Consider the following 18,983-nt stretch of genomic DNA (forward strand, 5'->3'; position numbering starts at 1 on the left):
AGGGCTGCTGGACTGCATTCCATTATCAAGTAGTCTGCAGAGAGCAATGGCTTCACACAGCTCCTGTTTGCGAGCGTGAAACAAGGGGTAGTTCGTCTTTAACAACGTCTGTGTTTGGGTGGGTGGGGTTACTCACATAAGACGGGGGAAGGGTGTTCTGCTGCCATCCGTAAATGGACAAGGATCCCCAAACTTCATCCTGCAGGTATGGTCAGGTTTTCTTCATAGTGCTTACTGTTCTTCACTCACTTTCCCTGCTACACTTTCCCTCTTCACTTATTTCCTCCTGTTTTACTTTCAGTTCTGTTGTGTGTTTACTTCATTCTATACAGGAAGTGCTCCTCCCACTACGGTTGTAAACTCTTGCTTCAGCTACTTTTCATTGCTTTTCAGCTAAACCATCTAATCGTTTCAACTTAAAAGTGTTTTTTAAAAGGCGAAATGACCTGTTAGTACAAAGAACATATTAGATAGTTCTAGAAAAGCAGAGACTCCACTCACTACAGTGACAGTTTAGGATGCTGCTGTCGATTCACTTACATGCCATGTAAAATTCTCTTATGTCATTTACTCTGCTTCAGGGTATTGAAGTGGCTACTGTCCACCATCCAAAATAAATTCTTTTGTGTTATGTGTGTGTTAGCCCATTTGCGTTGTGCTGCATTGGTTATTCCACACCCTAAACAAACGACCATGTCCACATGCAAATTAATACACACTCACACAACAAAATAAACATTTTGTGAACCCCACAGGGAGCCTGTGGCAGGTGCAGGTGCTTTTACAGTGAAAGAGGCAGGGCCCGTCTCATGGACCCCATCTAGATGCTCCTGCTGTGTATCTGGATATGTGGAACCACTTGTGCTCATCCAGTTGGCAGAGCAGGTGGACCCAGCCACCAAGCAGTGGATCATGAAAGTGATGGCTGCCCCTGAGAGCCTCGGAGGTGAGGAGGGACAGAAGCAGAATCAAGAAGAAGTTCCAATTACTGTTAGATATTGCTTACGACTTATAGGCACAGATGCAAATCTATATGAAGTACACCAGTAATGCTTCACCAACATGCAAACCACTACATTTTAGCACAGAGAAGGCATGCACACAGCATTTGGCATCACCTCCTGGTATTCAGCATCTAGCTTAACTGAAATAGTATGAGCAGACAGAAGTGGAGAGAAAATTTCTGATGATTGACCGAGGAAAGTTGACATCTGAGGAAAGCTCTTGGTGTCTAGATGTTATTTCTGGTTATGGGAGCCATTAGATACCATCCTCTTGAATATGTGTGGTTTGTGCTGTAGGCTGTATCTGACAGTAATACACTGAAGTGAACATCAGAGTGATATTTTGGTTCTTAATTGTGTTTTGACCAGAGTTTGTTTAGTCACATATAGGGTCAGAATTAAGGTTGGGTCTCTGTATATTCATATGATTTAAGAGAAACTGGAAATGGTTGAAATTGCCTGATATGCCTTAAAACAGCAAGGCAAAATAAAAGAAATGCCTTTTCTGATTTTTAATACCTGCTGTAGGAGCAGGTCTGCTGGCTCACCCTGGAGAAGATGTAGATGGGGATGTGATTGTGGTGTCAGCGCCTCGCTGCACCCTCCTCAGGGCAACAGAGGAGCTGGGCCTCTGCAAGCTCGACAAAGATGGGAACATGTCTGCCTTTTCTAACCAGGACACTGAAAACTTCCCCAGTTCTGGTGAGACTCCAATCGCCCAAGCTCAGGAGAGAGGAGAGAATAGAGACAATATGCAATTCAAATGTGCTGTGATACAACAAAAAAGACCCAGTGTTGTTCATGGTATATAGTCACTTCTTAAAGCAATAGGCAAGATCTTATCTGAATGATGTCTGTAGGTAAAGTTCTGTTGTGTGGTATTGAAATCCCTCTGGAAAATGAATTAAATGCAGCATAGTCACTACCGTTGGCTACCATCTGGTCAGACTCCACCACTGAGGAATCAACTAAAATATATAAGCACATGGGCTGTAAAAGATCTGATGTTGATAATAACACAGAATGAATTGAACTGTGTGCACTAGAGCTACTGCAAATATAAATGAGAGGATTTTAGTCTCATGTTATGTTTGCAGAAATCTTATGTTTGCAGTTTAGACAGTAGTGGTCCTTGCTGAAAGGGTGATTTTATATTTCAGAACCTGTGTGTGTGTTTGAATAGTAGAAGGTTGCAATAGTTGTTAAGGTGATCTGACCCACTCATCAACAATGAAAAATGTTACATCATACCGGCAACACTGATCATTTTGTATATGTTTGGGGAGATAAAGTACAGAATGATTAGGGTTGGAAGCTGATTGACAGCTGCCACCTATGTGCAGAGAACATGCAGGAGTTCCTGACACTAGCAGAGAAGCAGTTTATAGTCAAGCACCAGCTGGAGACCATGAGGGCCAAGAAGGACCAGAGAATACCAGGCCTGACCCAGGCAAAGGGCGTGCTTCGCTCCAGGCAGGGCATCTGTAAGTCCATGTGTCCTGCTTGGTCTCTTCTAGTTGGGTTCGTGGTCAGGTTGAAGTAAGGCTTCTTCTGTCAGTGACCCTCTCTTACACTCTGTCTGCAGTACAAAAGCTGGAAAGGGCTGGGGTCATACGACAAGTCTTTCCACTCCATGACCAGAAAAGACTTACAGCGCTGGGAAAAGAGTGGTACTCCAAGAAAAGTCTATGGGGCCAGCCACTAGGTACACACATACACACACACATTTTTTAAAGCAGTGAGATAAACACTATTGCTTCTTTTTTACTTCAGACTCAATCCAGGACTACTTTGGGGGTCCAGTGGCCTTCTACTTCAGTTTCCTGGACTTCTACACCTGGGCGCTGGTTCCTCCAGCAGTTCTGGGTGTGTTGCTTCTTATGCTCCTCCCTCCGGGTGCAGCATCAGGTGATCAGGAGATACAGAAGATGGTGGTGGCTGGGGGCGTTCCAGATGAAGAGGATAGCCCCTCTGTGAGTGCTCATATGGTCCAGGCCGTCTTCAGCATGCTGTGGTCCACCATTTTCATGGAACTGTGGAAGCGCCGAAGCTCTAGCCTCTCCTACCACTGGGGAACCTTCAACCTCACAGAGCGCTTTGCTGAGCCACGCCCTGGGTTTCGTGGTGAATTGGGTGTCAATCCCATAACCGGGCGCCTGGAACCCCTCTTCCCCGAATGGAAGCGCCAGTTGAGAATGGGTCTGGGCTCAGTGCCTGTGGTGGGGCTGTTCCTGGGCCTGGTGGTGCTCGGCATGGTCGGGTTCTATCATGGCGAGGCCATGGTGAAGAATCTCCACCAGTCCAGTGGAACGCTGCTCACTACAGTATTGCTTTACCTGCCCTCCATGCTGCACATCCTCTATACCAACATGCTGAGCACCCTCTACCAGCGGGTGGCGCTGTCGCTCACTGAGTGGGGTGAGCATCTAGTCATTTACAGCATTTATCAGACGCCCTTATCCAGAGCGACAATCAGTAGTTACAGGGACAGTCCCCCCTGGAGCAACTCAGGGTTAAGTGTCTTGCTCAGGGACACAATGGTAGTGAGTGGGATTTGAACCTGGGTCTTCTGGTTCATAGGCGAGTGTGCTACTAACACCCGATACCACCCTATCTAGTCCACATTCAAAATGGAACTGAATAGCGGACAATGACATTATGATTGATTTTAGTCAAATAATTATATATATATGTGTATATTATATGTATATATATATTTATATATATTTTTATAATAACAATCATTTCTTAAAAAATGTGTAAACAGTTCTGTGCCAAAGTCTTAGGCTCCAGTACAAACAAGTGAAACCACTGTTCATGTAAGCTGCAAGCAATTTTGCTAATGTAGCAAAAATCTGAATTTACTTAAAATGTTAATTACAGAGTGAGAGGAGGGTTTATACAAGTGTTTATTTTCTCATTTTGTTTAAAACAGTGATATGATGTGTATCAAGAAAGAGACTATGTTCTCCTATCGTTCTCTTTTGTGTCCATCTATAGACTTTTGCTTGTAGGAGATCATTCATTAGTTCACAGAGGTGGGAAAGACTAACCCCCAGTTCTTCTAGTACATCTGTACATATCAACATCATTAACACTTTCACTTTTTAACCAGGATTATTTTTGGGTTTTACACTTTTAGACAGTTACTGTTGAAAAGATGAGATGCCTTTAATTACTTTTGCTGCGTTTCTGAATGAAACTTTTGCAAAGTACTCTAAACAAAAAAAGGTTCTTCATATTTGTATGAATATAAGCGGAACATTTGTGTTATTCTTTCTCTCTCTCTCTTTCTCTGCTCAGAGAATCACAGAGAGGAATCATCTTTTCAGAACCATCACACCACTAAAGTTTTGGTGGTGAGTTGCCAGCTTCTCTGATCCTTTGGCCCTCTCTGCCGCCCCCATGAGCTTTGTGTGTGTGTGTGTGTGTGTGTGCGTGTGTGTGTGTGTGAATGTGTGTGTGAAATTGAAAGGATTGTCATTGTGCAGCACAGCACATGGTGCACACAACAAAATGAGTCCTCTCCTCTGTCCTTTGCTGATCTAATCTATAGTCATTTTAAATGAAATTCATCTCTTAGACTGCTTCACTCACACTGAATAGAGTGTGAGTGAATGCACATACTGAAGCTGGAACATTCTGTGTGGAAAATGTCACAGTGAACAAACCCATCCAAGTGTTTCCCAAACAGATACCTTGGATGACCAGTCAGTTCCACTAAAGCTCAAGATGTGGTACTATGCATTCAACTTTGGAAATAAGGAACTGTACAGTGCTGTCAGAGCAGATATAATAAGACTAACTAAAAAGGCAATCCAAATATAGAAAAAAATAGAAAATCACCTCCTGGACAATAACACTCTCCAGATGTGGCATGTGGCATGGAAGCTGAACACCTTCTTTGCACACTTCGAGACCCAAACCCCACAGCTAATATCCTCATCCTCACATCCTCACCATCCTCACTCTGCATCTAGGGTGTTGGTGTGGAGAGAGTTCACACCCCTCGCCTTCCTGGGCACCACATTCTCTGCTGCCCTCTAATGGAATGCCAACATCACAATGATCATTAAAGCACAGAAGGTGTCTGCACTTCCTGAGAGTGCTCAGGAGAAATAACATCAGTGAGAAGCTGCTGGTGACCTTCTACCGCTCCATCATCAAGAGCATACTGACTTACTGCATCCCAGTATGGTTCCCTCACTGCACAGAGTCAGTCTAGTGTAGTAAAGACTGTACAAAAAATCTGCACAATACAACCCTCTTCTCACTGAAAGGCATTTACACATCCCACTGCCTCAACAGAGCCAAGGGAATCATCAGAGACCAGATCCATCATGCTCATGGCCTGTTCAACAGGTCTATCAGTACTATGACCAACAGGTGCGGGCGGGTTCAAGCTGGCTGTGTCCATGGGATGGTTGGGTCCTTCTGTCACGGAAGCATGGTGCATGGATGGACCACAATCCCACGGCTTCACAAAGTTTGCTGCTTCCATTTTTATTATTTTTATTTGCATGCACTCCACAATGTTATGATTTACATTTACAAAATGGTTCATAGGCGAGTGTGTTACCCCTAGGCAACTACCACCTAGATGAATTGCGAAGTTCTTCTTTGCATGAAAATAAACTTAATCCCCCCAAAAAACATTTCCACTGCATTTTAGCCTTTCACAAAAGGACCTGCTTCATTTCAGTGACCCTCTCGCAAGTGAGAGTGTTGACAAGGCTGGAAATCATTCTGTCATGCTGATTGAGTTAGAATAGCAGACTTAATGCTTTAAAAGGAGGGTGATGCTTGAAATCATTATCCTTCATCTTTTAACCATGTTACCTGCATTGCATAAAATGATTCAGCTGCGGGATTGGGGTGCCACCAATGCAGAGCTTGCTCATGAATGGCAGCAGGCAGGTGTGAGTGGGTCTGCACGCACAGTGAGGCAAAGACTTTTGGAGGATTGCTTGGCAGCCTCTCCAAGAAAAACATCAAGGACAGACTGATATTCTGCAAAAAGTACAGGGATTTGACTGCTGAGGACCAGCATTTTCTCTGATGAAGCCCCTATCCTTTTGTTTGGGGCATCTGGAAAAATTATTGTCCATAGAAGAAAAGGTGAGCGCTTTTCCAGCATGATGGAGCATAGTGATAACTTAGTGATAACTAAGTGGCTCAGGGAACAAAACATTGAAACAGAGGTCTTGAAAAAAAATTGCAAATATTGACTCTTTGTATAAACTTGATGTAATTGTCAATAAAAGCCTTTGAGACTTATAAAATGCTTGTAATTATACTTCAATTCACCACAGAAACAACTGACTAAAAGATCCAAAAACAGTGAAGCAGCAAACTTTGGGAAAACCAGTATTTATGTCATTCTCAAAACTTATGGCCATGACTATACATATTTCTATATACAAAAATGCTTCAACACTGACCTGTGAACACTGTGTCATTGTTGTCCACAAGTTTATGTCTAGAGTCTACCAGATATACAGTTTTTTTGTGTATACTGTGTATATTGTCTGCATTGCATATTGTCTGTATTTTCTACTGTCTGCACAGCCACAGTCTATCTTTGTCTGTTTGCACCAGTAGCCCCTACAATTTTGTTGTAAATGTGGCCTCCTGTTTCAGTGCAATGACAATAAATGCATAACAAACTAACTAACTAAATAATGTGTGAAAAGGAATTGCAGAAGTGACATTATCTGTGTGACCTTTTGGGAGACACAGGAAACAGAAATACTGCAAAATAACAATAACATGTTAAAACAAGATTGTCTCATTTTCAATTTGACATTTTGATAGAGTTTTTATTATGTAAAACACATTTAGTGTTGTTTTTATTCAGCAACAATATTACATAATATATTTCATTAGTTTGTCATATGACCAGCATGACGAGCAGCGTCTCGTTTCCGTAACGTCTTAAAGGTTCTTTGACAAAGATATTGCATCAAAAATTTTATGGACGAAATCAATACTACTCTCTCCTCTCTCTCCACTAGTTTACCTTCTTCAACTGTTTTGCTGTTCTGTTCCACATCGCCTTTTTCAAGCAGGACCTGCCTCTGCTGCGGAAGGTGATGCTGCATTACAATGTACAGAAAGTCCAGTTCATAGTCATTTACAATTATACATATATTTCAAATGAAGACACTTAAAACAGCATAGCATATTAATAATATTATTGCATAATATTTTTCTTTGTGATGAGAAGGTGGATTTCTTCTGATAAATCTGTGTGTAGAGGCTCTCTTCTCTCCTGATCGTGAACCAGCTGGTGAATCAGTGTAGTGAGGTGATGATCCCCTTCATCGTGGATCGATTCTACAACAGCCAGGACAGGGATCTTATGGAGGACGACCCAGAGGCCGACAGCCTCCGAGCCCAGATCAGTGTTCCAGCCTTCCCTGTGAGTTTCCTTGCCAAAAATGTGGCCTTCCTTTTGGTTAAAGGTCCCATGACATGAATATTTCACTTGAGATTATTTAACATTAATACTAGTTCCCCTGTCTATGGTCCTTCAGTGGCAAGAAATTGCGATAGGTGTAAAGAGTGCTTTGGTCATTCTGCTTCACCATTCAGAGAGCAGCAGCTCAGACAGTCGGATATGTAATCTGTTCCCTTGTGTTGTCATAAGTGGAAAGTCTACCACCCCTTTCTCATGCTTTGTCCGCCCAGAGTATTTTGCTCCACTTAGCTTCAACGACCGTAATGTACTTCAAACGTGTAAAGCTATGCAGTTTCTCTGTGATTGGATGTAAAAATAAGCACAAATGTATTTTTTAGATCCCTCATGCAAGCCTCTGAAGAACCAGTGGGTTATTTTTTTCTGGAAAAATGCAGATACGCCTTCTTGGCTGTGCCAAACATTATGGTGGGTGAATGGTAGATGTTGAATAGAGCGAATCGCTCCATCTATACGAATGCTTCACACCTCTCAAGGTCTATCACGCGCGCACAGTGGCAGAGGAGACAGAAAAGAAGAGCATGTGTAGGCAGAGATGAAAAGACCTAGACGTGGAACATCACGGGTGGAATGAGTGAATCCTCGCCTGTTTGATCGCAAGCCGGTTAACAAAACCGCAAGAGGTGGGTAGAGGCCACGATGCCATGGCCGTGATGTGTATCGGACTGGGGAGGCGCATAAGAGGGATGTGATGTTGTCAAGCAAAGTCAGTGTCCATAAAAGTCCATGCTGCCCCAGAATCGATGAAGGTGTAGGTCTTCATCGTCTGTACCCCCCCACTCCAGGATAGCAGGAAGAACCCGGCGGGCAGGTGATTGCAGGGATCGTGTGGCCGGAGCGGGCAGCTGATCTGGCTACACCGATCAGCTGGGTGGTACATTTCCCAGGCATACAGGGCAGGTGGCACGATGGTGTGAGGGGATGCACAGTAAACACAGAGGCCCTCCCCTCGTACCGCCGTTCCCTTTCCGTGGCCGTGATGGCGGTTTGACCCAGTTGCATACGTTCCGCCGGGCAACTGGTAGCGGGTCATGGTAGTGAAGGTGGTTTGAGTGACGTCACGTGACAGAGCCGAGGTGGAATATAGAATTAATGGACCATAAACCATAAAAGGACCATAAATTTGAGAAGCAAATTTTGTTTTGGTTCGTTTGTCAGACACGTACTTACAACTGAGCTCAATAAATTGATAGAAAAAGGTTTTTATTTTATTCTGTTCTACTGTTTTTTAATATTCGATGATCTTACCTTTTTCGCTGCTCTTTCCTTTGTTCTATCCACTTTTTGCCATGACAATGCAAATTTCCTACTTGTGGGACTAATAAAGGTTTTTTTTTGCAAATTTCCCACTTGTGGCACTAATAAAGGTTTATCTTATCTTATCTTACCTGAAAGACTGGCAAAATTTATGATAAGCCCTGTAACCTTTACCATCCATTACGCTTTTTCCAAAGCAACAGGCATTTGTATGGCTTTGTAGAGAACTATTGTTACATCCATGGGCTGACAGAGGAAGGAAGTGCAGAGATGGGACATACTGGAAACAATGATTTATTACCAAAAGGACACAAAAGAGGGCCAAGTACAAGGGAAACAAAGGGGGGAACAAAAACTAACCCACGGGTGTGTGGCAAATGCCTGTTCATTCACCAAAAAACACAAAGGTAAGGGAAGTAACAACATTAATGTAGCCGCGTTGATCTGCTGCCCAACAGGTCCTTATAACAGGCCGCTTCATGTACCCATGTACACCTAATCAGCCGAACCTGTCCATGGCTGGAGCCCTGTCACCATACCGCAGGGAGGTGCCTTCTGAGCATTTGCAGGCCCTGCCCCTGCACATCTCTGCTGGTCTCCCCAGCTCTCCTCCCTTTGTCGTGCAGGGAGGTGGTCCTGGACCGCCCGGAGACCAGTCTGTGACTGGCTGTAGTTGTGCACCAAAAAAAAATAATTTCAGGGAAACTTTAACTCATCAAGTTATTACATACTCTATTGTGAGTGTGTGTGTGAGGATATTGTGTGGTACATGTTGTCATCTGTGTGTGTACTGAGGTGGTGTATTAGGTGCAGGAGGTGTGTGTTGAGGTGCTGTTTGTGTGTGCAGGGTTTGTTTTCGGAGTACATTGAGCTTCTGGTTCAGTTTGGGTACCTGAGTCTGTTCTCCTGCATTTACCCACTCACTGCCCTGCTGCTGCTCATCAACAACATTACTGAGATCCGGGGAGATGCCTACAAGATCTGCCGGCTCTTCCGCAAACCCTTCTCCCCTCCAGTCAGCAACATGGGTGTGTGGCAGGTAAGGAGGACGCACCTTTTTTACCCCTCCTTTCCTTCCCCAAGATCTTTTAAACATCCTAGTTTGGTGGATTTCTCCAATAAAGGCTGCATTTGAAGTGCTGGGGTTCGTATCTGTTATCTCCAACTGTTGGCTTCTGCTGCTGTCCCCGCGGGTGAAGCTCTTCTCGCTGGAGGCAGGGATAAGTGGCATTCACCTGCTGATACTGGCCATCCTGGTGGAGGTGGGAGACGCTTACATCTGCTCACTTATATACAACAACACACACTTCATGGACTTGTCTTTGGATACTGCAGCATGTCCTCATCTTGGTAAAGATGATTCTGGCCTTCATGATCCCAGATGAGCCAGACTGGGTCCGGATCAAGCGAGAACAGATCGAGTTTAATTCCATGCAAGCCCTCAGTCAACAAGTGGGTAGACACACAAGTCTCTTAAGACCAGTCCTTATAAAACCCATTATAATACATATGCTTCTTGTGTTCTACTCAGAAAAACTAAGGCTTCTGCAAGAACTGAACCTGGATGAGAAGGAGGCCACTGCAGAACTAAACCTGACCTCAAGGGGAACAGTTTTTTTGTTTCTAGTGCAGACTAATGCTTCATTTCAAGAACATCAACAATTGCGCATTACACTTGGTTCAGTGTGTGCTATTTATTTTTGAGGTTCACATTATTTTATTCACTGGAGCAGACTTGGGCTATGAGCTTCATAGCTCCAGTAATGCCAGTCAGTACAGATGATGTAGATGTTCAAGACAATATGCAGGACCATCAAACATTACTGCTGCTGTGTGGATGAAAATTCACTCCCTGCCTGGCAGAAATGTCACCTGCATGACGCTGATTCCCTCTTACAGCAGGTGAGCAATAAACTGGCTCTCTGCTTTCTCCATGCCTCTCACTGCTGCTCTCTGTGGATCAGAACCAGGATTTATGTACAATTAAAGTAAAAACATGAACATCTATGTCTGCATTTGCAAAAATGACCACCCAGACAGCATTGTTTGCTTCAAGTTTTAATAAATAAATATAAAAATAAATTAATCTTATTAAGTCAATTGTGTTTAATGGGGTAAGTGGGACTACAGTTGTACCTACGACTCATCAGCAGGCTGTAGCCATAGGGGGCGTGGCTAATTCAAACAGAAGAGAAACACACACAGGAAAAAGCCCTGTCCAGAGTGATCGTGTGAGTGAATGCTATTTAACACTGCAGACTTCAGCTGATGTATGGAACACAGAACAGAAGTTTATTATAACTAGGGTAACTCTAGCTTTACCTTAGCATGTACAAGCACTTTCTTGTGGGTACCAATCACTAACAGTGATGTAGAATTTAAATACAGTTTCAGCTAATCCGAACACAGATATAATATTTACATAAAACGCTCCGAATGCACTTATTTCCCCATTTTTAAAGTATGCTCTACTTAACTGTATCAACAGTGATCTCAAATCAGAACCTATTTTGCTCAGTCTGGAACCTGGTACAACAGGAATTAACTGCTTTATGGATGTATCTAAATGGCATGTGCGTGCTGGTTGGCAGGATGCCCCCAAGTTCAGTCACATCTCTGATATCTATAACATTTCCTGTAGTGAACAGCAGCCCAGGACTGTTGGCCATTAAAATGGTTAAAAAAAATGTAAACAATCCAAATTCTGCCACATCAAAAATGAATGGTCTTCGTTCACCAGTAATTACATCAAAACCTTAAAAAAACAGAACAGTAAAACACAAGTAAAGGTGTGTAAACGTGTTAACAGGAGACCATACTTTGGTCACCATCCTGTTATTCACTTAAATTCTGATTTCCTGTTCAGAATCCCTGCTCACAGAAATGAATGATATGCATGATGAAGACTGACTTAACCACACAGACCATATTCTGTACAATGAAAATAAAATATGAGTCCATAGAATGTCCCACTTGTAGTACAACTTTCCATTAATATGTAATTGACTATATAAATTTTGGAAGACTGTACTTCTGTACTCAGCAGCACATCAATGCAATAAAAAGTCTCTCGCTGTGTTACTTTCAAAAATGAAATGTAATTAATATACTGTGAGATATATAGGTGCATGTATCTATGTTCTAGAATACTCTCTCACTCTGGATCTCCAGTGCCAGCCACCATCATAAAAAAGCTTTTTCATTCCCTTCATGAAAAAGCCACCCACGGGGTCATCAGATATGGATCAGAAGGCTGCCTGAGCCTTGCAGTCCAACACCACACACACAGAAACACACAGAAATTTAAGCAAAACTACACTGAAAAACAATCCATTGCACATGATTCATTTGATTTAGGTTGTCCTAATTCCTTTGAATCATATGCAACTGAATTTCTTTTTAAAGAGGATCTTAGCTTACATGCAACTTTATGAAATAGTTTTCATCTGCATGACAGACCTGTGTGTATGTGAAGGAGCTCTGAAGAACAATCAGTAGGTTCTACACTTTACAGTATGTACACAGCAGCACTAAGAGCTTTTTACAACAGAAGGTGCAGAAAGGAATTTTGGGGCCTTCCAGAACAGTGATTGCCAGCTTGTTGAAAGGCATGATGGGAAACAAGAGTCTGGGTGATGTATGGAAGAAATCCAGGTTGGAAACCCTACAGAACATGACAGCAGTTATACTGGGCAAAGGGCAGGAGCTTCTCTTTGGAAGTGGGTTGGATGTTGAAGGAAAGGGCCTTCTCACATAGAGGAAACTGTAGCAGTCGCTCACGAAGCTTCGCATTCTTCACCTTGGCCGACAGATCTGCTTTTGTGGGAGCATTGAGCCCAGCATCCTTCTGGTCTGCACCACCACTAAGTGTGAGGCTGGGTGGTTTTTCTAAGCATAGCTCCTCCATCATCTGCTCCCGTTCTGCAGGGGCAGGTAATTGCCCGACCTCCAACCTGGTGGGTCCCAGGTCCACACAGTGGTTTCTGGGAAGATGGTGGGGTGACTTAAAGGATGAAGGCAGCTTTTCACTCAGGGGAAGCTTAGGCAGAGGGTTGTTGTTGTTTTTCTCCAAGATAGTCTCAGCTTCCTTGAAAAAGTGCTGGGATTCAGGGCTATCCAGAGGTGACACATTTTTTTCCTCCATCTTTTCATACTCTTCCTCCACTTGGTGCTTCTCTTCTGATTGGTCTGAAGCCATTCGCCTGACACTTTTCATCTCTTCCACAGGGCAGGTAGCTACTTTGTGAATCTTTATGCATCTTGCCTTGCTCAGTGTTCTGCTTGATAAGTTCATATTAACATCTTCTTGTGTCTCGGGGATCCATGTGCCCAGCAGATCCTTCATCTCTCCACTGTTCTCAGTGAACGGTGTTCCGTATGAGACCTGCCCTCTCTGGGTTTCCAGGTTCATGTGGGTCTTGGTAAGACCTTTCTGCAGTGGTGTGGGATCTTCGCTTTCTCTCAGTTCCTCTTCCTCCTCTTCCTCACAAATCTGCTGCAGGGGGTGAATGGTCTTGGCAGGCGGTGGAGGTTCATCGGGGGGAGCAGGACGAATGTTGAGCCCGAGGGGAGGCCCAGCTCCATTGAAGGTGCTGTTTTCATGGCGACCAGACTGCATCAAGTTGGGGGTCCTGGGGGCCAACAGGTCTCCAGATTCCGACACTCCCCTGCAGGGGCATCCAGGCAACAGGGCCAACGGGGTGTCTCTCTCAGAACCTCCACCTACCAACTCAAGAGGCTCAGACAGCGGGTTCCTAACAACACACAGAGTCAGACATGTTCATTAGTGGCATTAAAACAACAACCATTGTTCTAACAGTTTACATGCATGTATGCAAAATGGGGAAGAAAGGGGATTTCAGTGACTTTGGACGTGGCATGGTTGTAGGTGCCAGATGTGCTGGTCAGTGTATTTTAGAAACTCCTGATCTAGTGGGATTTTCATGCACAGACAGATTTGTTCCATCCCATTCAACAATGTCACAGACTGAAGACGGCGAGAAGCACAACTTTCCTGTGGATTTGGTGAGTGAGAAAATTTATTTTTTAACTCATTAATGGAAACTATTTCGGTAGTGCATATCTATGAGAGATGTTCGGCGCAGATGTGTAACTGCAGCCTGAGCCCAGAGTAACGTGGCAGCCGACAAGAGCTGTTTTTTTTTATTCATAGTGCAGAGTGCTTGTTGTATTTGAGTTAACCAGCTTGAGCTCATACTTTTTATTTCTCGTTTTCACGAGGTAGAAAGTGTACTGTGATAGGGAGACTTCATTTCCAATAAGGCATTGTGTGCCGCACTGTATAGACGCTCACATAGATCCATGAGAGATGTTCGGCGCAGATGTGTAACTGCAGCCTGAGCCCAGAGTAACGTGGCAGCCGACAAGAGCTGTTTTTTTTATTCATAGTGCAGAGTGCTTGTTGTATTTGAGTTAACCAGCTTGAGCTCATACTTTTTATTTCTCGTTTTCACGAGGTAGAAAGTGTACTGTGATAGGGAGACTTCATTTCCAATAAGGCATTGTGTGCCGCACTGTATAGACGCTCACATAGATCCATGTCTGCATCACTGTTTACTACTATATTCTTCAATAATACAGTTTCATGTATTATCAGGCTGCCTTCATCTGTTACTTCCAGCCAGGATAGGAGAGACAGGCCTGCCCTCAAAAATCAGGTATGCTGTTTCAGAATCAGAATCACATTTATTGGCCAAGTATGTGAGCGGAATTAGATTCCTGTCTATGGTGTCTCTCATGCACAACAGCATAAAACAACAACAATGTTGTATACCGTTGTATTACAATGTTGTATTACATAAATAATATCACAAGTGTACATAAAGTGCAGCTGAAATGTATGTGACGGTTCAGCTGTTTAGGAGGGTGAGAAAATAAACTGTTCCTGTGTCGGCTGACCCTAGTCTGCAGGCTTCCAGCAGTGGCAGGGTGTCCAGGGTGTGGGGGAACTCTGATGATTTTACCTGCCTTTTTCCATTGTCTGTTGCAGTAAACACAAGTAAGAATCATGTGGAAATGAAAACAAGATTAGAGAGGCTCATGGCCTCTAAGACTGCATTTCCAGAGATGCTTGTCTGAAACACATTTGGACTTAATTCTTTTATATTATGCTTGTGTTTACTGTGTCTCTATTTGTGTATTTTTCAGCCTCCTCCAGACCAGAGCCAGACCTGGTCAGGACAATAGTTCACACTGAGGGCTAAAGTAAAGTGTTAATCACAGCCTAATTAAGTAATAATACAAATGTTTTAACGTTCACCCCCATTTTATAATTTACCTTAATACATCTTCTTCAGAAGAAGAATGGAAAGGCACAAAGCTTCTCTTTAAACCACAGACTGTCGACCTCCTCCAACCACATGAGCTGCAGCACAGGAAGAGCCTGTGGGGACATACTGTGCGGACGTCACCGGGACCTTCAGTGCTCCTTCCTCAATCACAGGTAGCCTTTACTGGCCGCCACCCATGTGGATCTACTGTACAGTTCTTCTATAACAATTGAGGCCACAATTCCTCTGCCTCTTTCTCATCCATCCTCCTGAGAAACCTATCACCACCTCAGTAGCACTACAAGGCCACAGACCCTCTGCTGCCCAGCCGTCTCCTCTTCCTGCACTACGGCGCACTCCCAGGACAACAACAGACAGGAAGAGGAATGTGGACAAAGCTGCTGCAGCAAGACAGGACCCGCTACAATAATGGCAAAACCCCATTAGCAACCCCTGCAGCATGTGTGGACAACCAAAATGGACACTGGTCAAACTTGCATCGCTGGGGTGCCACACTGTGAAAGTCTGTGGAGTACTGGAAGGAGGAGCAACAGCTGAAAAGAAAAAGGGCCGAGGACTAGCACTACATTTTTGTTACATATGCCCACAGAAGTTTTGAGAATGGCACAAATACTGTTTTTCTCAAAGTTTGCTGTTTCTGTTTTATTATGGCAGTTTGCATATACTCCGGAACGTTATCATTGCATATTCTATGGAAAGAGATCATTTCAGTGATCCTCTTGATAACACAAATGTTGACTAGCACAAGGCTGGAGATCATTCTGTCGTGCTGATTGAGTTAGAATAGCAGACTGGAAGCTTAAAAGGAGGGTGATGCTTGAAATCATTGTTCTTCCTCTGTTAACCATAGTTACTTTCAAGGAAACACGTGCAGTCCTCATTGCGTTGCTTAAAAAGGTCTTCACAGGCAAGGATATTGCTGCTGCTACTAAGATTATCAACCATTATCAAGATTAAATCAACCATTTTTCAGGTGAGCGGTACCATCAGTCCTGTTTCCTGCCAACAGTTACGCATCCTGAGACCATTCATGTGTGGGTGATAACTAAGTGTCTCGGGCAACAAAACATTGAAATTTTGGGTCCATGGCCAGGAAACTTCTTGGTCCTTAATCCAATTGAGAACCTATGGTCAATCTTGAGGATTAAAAACAAAACCCCACAAATTCTGACAAACTCTAAGCACTGATTATGAAGGAATGGGTTGCCATCAGTCAAGATTTGGACCAGAAGTTGATTAACAGCATGCCAGGGTAAATTGCCGAGGTCTTGAAAGACTGCAAATATTGACTGTTTGCATAAATTTTATGTAATTGTCAATAAAAGCCTTTGAAACTTATAAAATGATTGTAATTATACTTCAATACACCACAGAAACAACAGACAAAACATCTAAAAACACCAAAGCTGCAAACTTTATGAAAACAAGTATTTGTGTAATTCTCAAAGCTTTAGGCCATGATTGTATATGTGAGTAATATGTAATTTGATTATTTATGTAATATTTTTAGAACTGATTATTATTCTTATAGATTATTATATAAATATATGAATTATATTAATCAGTAAAAATAATGGTTTTATTTATGACATTTATTTATGACTATCTATTTTGCATAATGTGACTTTGTGCAGCGCATACCAGTAAAAGCGGAGATTAAAAAAAAAAAAATTCTCACTGGAAAGGGCCTGCTTCCCCCTCCTCCTTGCATAGAGAACAATGGGCAGCATCCTTTGCTCAGGGACACAATGGTAGTAAGTGGGGTTTGAACCTGGGACTTTGTGGTCTTCTGGTTTATAGGCAAGTGTCTTACCCACTAGTGTTAAGAACACATTAAAACATTACTCAAATCTGGAAATAGAGTGAAGAACCATCATCACCTGTAACCTTACATTTATGAACAGGACTTAAACTTTAGCACCAGGCCACTATTTTAAAAGTCCCCTGATATATTTTTTTTTGCTTTTTGATAGATTGTAGTGGTCCCTTAATACTATATTAAAAGTCTCTATTTAGCCTTGGTTCAGATTAACAGTCCCACAATGAGATTTCCCCAGGATGCGTTATTTCTGTTTCTGTATCTTCTAACTAGGAGGAGAGCAAAGGGACATTTTCATGATAGGGGACATTTAATTAGGGATGAGAGTGTGAACTTACAGTAGAGTGTTGGGGATGCACTGCTCCTGTTTCTCTCGGAGTACGCGCTCTCGCAGCAGGTAGTATGTGGCTGTGATGTGGTTATACCTGTCTGCCTCCAAAGCCCTGGGACAAAGAACATCAACCAAAACAATCATGTTTTACTGGCGACTGAAGAAAACGTCAAGTTGAACCATAAGAAGAGAGAATTTCTGAGAGATTCTCACTCCAAGATGGCCTCTCGGTCTGCAATACTGCCGCTGGTCATTGCTTGCAGGATGAGCTCGTGGTCGTCAGCAGACAGGCTGTGGTGGGTGGCCAGGGGAGCTGGCGAGGGGTTGACACCCTCCAGCCATGGGTGACCCTCAATTTCTGCCAGAGATGCACGCCGTGAAGGGATCCTCTGTAACATTCTTGAGATCAGACTGGAACAGACATTGATTCAACATTGAGCCACTATTACAAATCCTCCTACTACAATTGTCTACCATTGTAAAATAAGATAATGAGATAATGAGTCTACGTTTCTCTGGGAAACAGAATCATGTTTCAATTACTGGCTGGCTATCACATATAAGCACCTGTCATATCAAATATTAAAGGTTCAAACTAAAAACTAGTCAATAAAGGCACAATGCTTTTTTAAAATTAATTTCAGACATGTTTTTTCATGATTGGGTGGGGAAGGTGTTACTTTATTGTTCTTGCCTAAATGATCTGTTTAACAAAGGGTTCCACAAATTAATTATGCTTACTACTTACTACAAATAAAACATTAACTAGTTTTTGTGTTATACTGGTGTATAAACATAAGCTACCATATGGATAAATTATCCGGCAGTTGCCTGATATTGCTGGAAACCTGAAATTAATATGTCAGCTCAAGTCCACATGCCTGTCAGAGCTCACTAATATACATGAGTATCTGATGGTTTGGGTACACATGTACTGTTGTTTACTGAGCATTTACCCACACCCCTTAATTTCTTTCTTGTGATGTGTTTATATGCCTAAATTTTGGTTTCATATATAAATTGTCTTTTCTTCAGACTTCTCTTTCTGTCTGTCTCAATCTATCCCTTACACTTATATCTCACACATGCACACACACCTTTCTGCCTTTCTGCATGTGATGGCTCCCTCTCTCAGGCAGCGGTCATATCCATAGTTGCTCACCAGAGGGAGCTCAACGTGTGAATGTTTGCACCAGAGTGACATGTTAATTTGGGCAATTAACTAAATTATGATCATTCTTAAATTAATCACAACACTAGTCTTAAGGGAACTAATCCCCCACAAGGCATTCTTGTCCTGTTTTCTCTTTCAGATATGTAGCAGCTGATATAAGCATTAAAAGGCCCACCAAGACAAAATAAGAAGTCTTGTGTTGATTAAACATATTAAAATTATATTCTTTATAAAAGGAAGCAAAACAAACATATAGCTAGGTTTTAAGGACATGTTTAGGAATGTACAAAACTTGAACTTTACACAAGGCCTTACCAGTAGCTCAAAAGAATTTCCACTTCAAAACCAGAACTCACAATAAACACATTATACAACAGGGGTGAAGCGATAATCATGATTATTGTCAGCACACCCTAAGGCATGTTCTGTTCTGTTCTGTTGAAAAGTGCCCACAGCAAGTTACGTTACTGGGCATCCCTGCTGGAGATGAGCTTGAAATGGCTGTGTTAGCATTTGCTAATGCTAAAGCAAATACAACACTGATCTTAAGAGCAATTAATAAAAATAATTTCTATAAAATATTACAGATTAGCTGTTATCTGTCTGCTG

At 42.7% G+C, this 18,983-nt stretch overlaps 2 protein-coding genes across 5 annotated transcripts in view; one reads left to right on the forward strand and one right to left on the reverse strand.

Moving 5' to 3' along the window:
* Window positions 1–10,825, forward strand: ano10b (anoctamin 10b). Of its 2 annotated transcripts, XM_028987531.1 has the most exons (13): window positions 4–205; window positions 756–946; window positions 1,533–1,706; window positions 2,348–2,488; window positions 2,590–2,709; window positions 2,778–3,422; window positions 4,308–4,363; window positions 7,019–7,093; window positions 7,261–7,425; window positions 9,587–9,778; window positions 9,864–10,001; window positions 10,075–10,191; window positions 10,271–10,825. In XM_028987531.1, exons 1-13 carry the CDS (start codon window positions 174–176, stop codon window positions 10,277–10,279), a joined length of 2,055 nt encoding a protein of 684 aa, XP_028843364.1. In that variant the 5' UTR covers window positions 4–173; the 3' UTR covers window positions 10,280–10,825. The 2 variants fall into 2 exon arrangements, with proteins under 2 accessions (XP_028843365.1, XP_028843364.1); XM_028987532.1 differs by lacking the exon at window positions 1,533–1,706 and having other exon boundaries at window positions 1–205.
* snrkb (SNF related kinase b) overlaps window positions 10,782–18,983 on the reverse strand; it is a 20,487-nt gene continuing 12,285 nt past the window's right edge. For all 3 annotated transcript variants that reach the window (XM_028987528.1, XM_028987529.1, XM_028987530.1), the window contains 3 exons: window positions 17,414–17,611; window positions 17,208–17,312; window positions 10,782–13,493 (listed from right to left, as the gene is read on the reverse strand). In XM_028987528.1, coding sequence (XP_028843361.1) covers window positions 12,404–13,493; window positions 17,208–17,312; window positions 17,414–17,611 — 1,393 coding nt within the window. In that variant the 3' untranslated portion in view covers window positions 10,782–12,403. The remainder of the gene's footprint in view (window positions 13,494–17,207; window positions 17,313–17,413; window positions 17,612–18,983) is intronic.

Source organism: Denticeps clupeoides, chromosome 7 (assembly GCF_900700375.1).
Source record: "Denticeps clupeoides chromosome 7, fDenClu1.1, whole genome shotgun sequence".
Taxonomy (NCBI): Eukaryota; Metazoa; Chordata; class Actinopteri; order Clupeiformes; family Denticipitidae; genus Denticeps; species Denticeps clupeoides.

What these genes read in the sequence shown, in the direction of transcription:
- ano10b (XM_028987531.1), top strand. Translation starts at nt 174, where the DNA reads ATGGACAAGGATCCCCAAACTTCATCCTGCAG. An exon ending in GCTGTCGCTCACTGAGTGGG is followed by an intron (nt 3,423 to 4,307) that starts GTGAGCATCTAG and finishes TTCTCTGCTCAG; the next exon opens with AGAATCACAGAGAGGAATCA. An exon ending in TACTGGCCATCCTGGTGGAG is followed by an intron (nt 10,002 to 10,074) that starts GTGGGAGACGCT and finishes TGGATACTGCAG; the next exon opens with CATGTCCTCATCTTGGTAAA.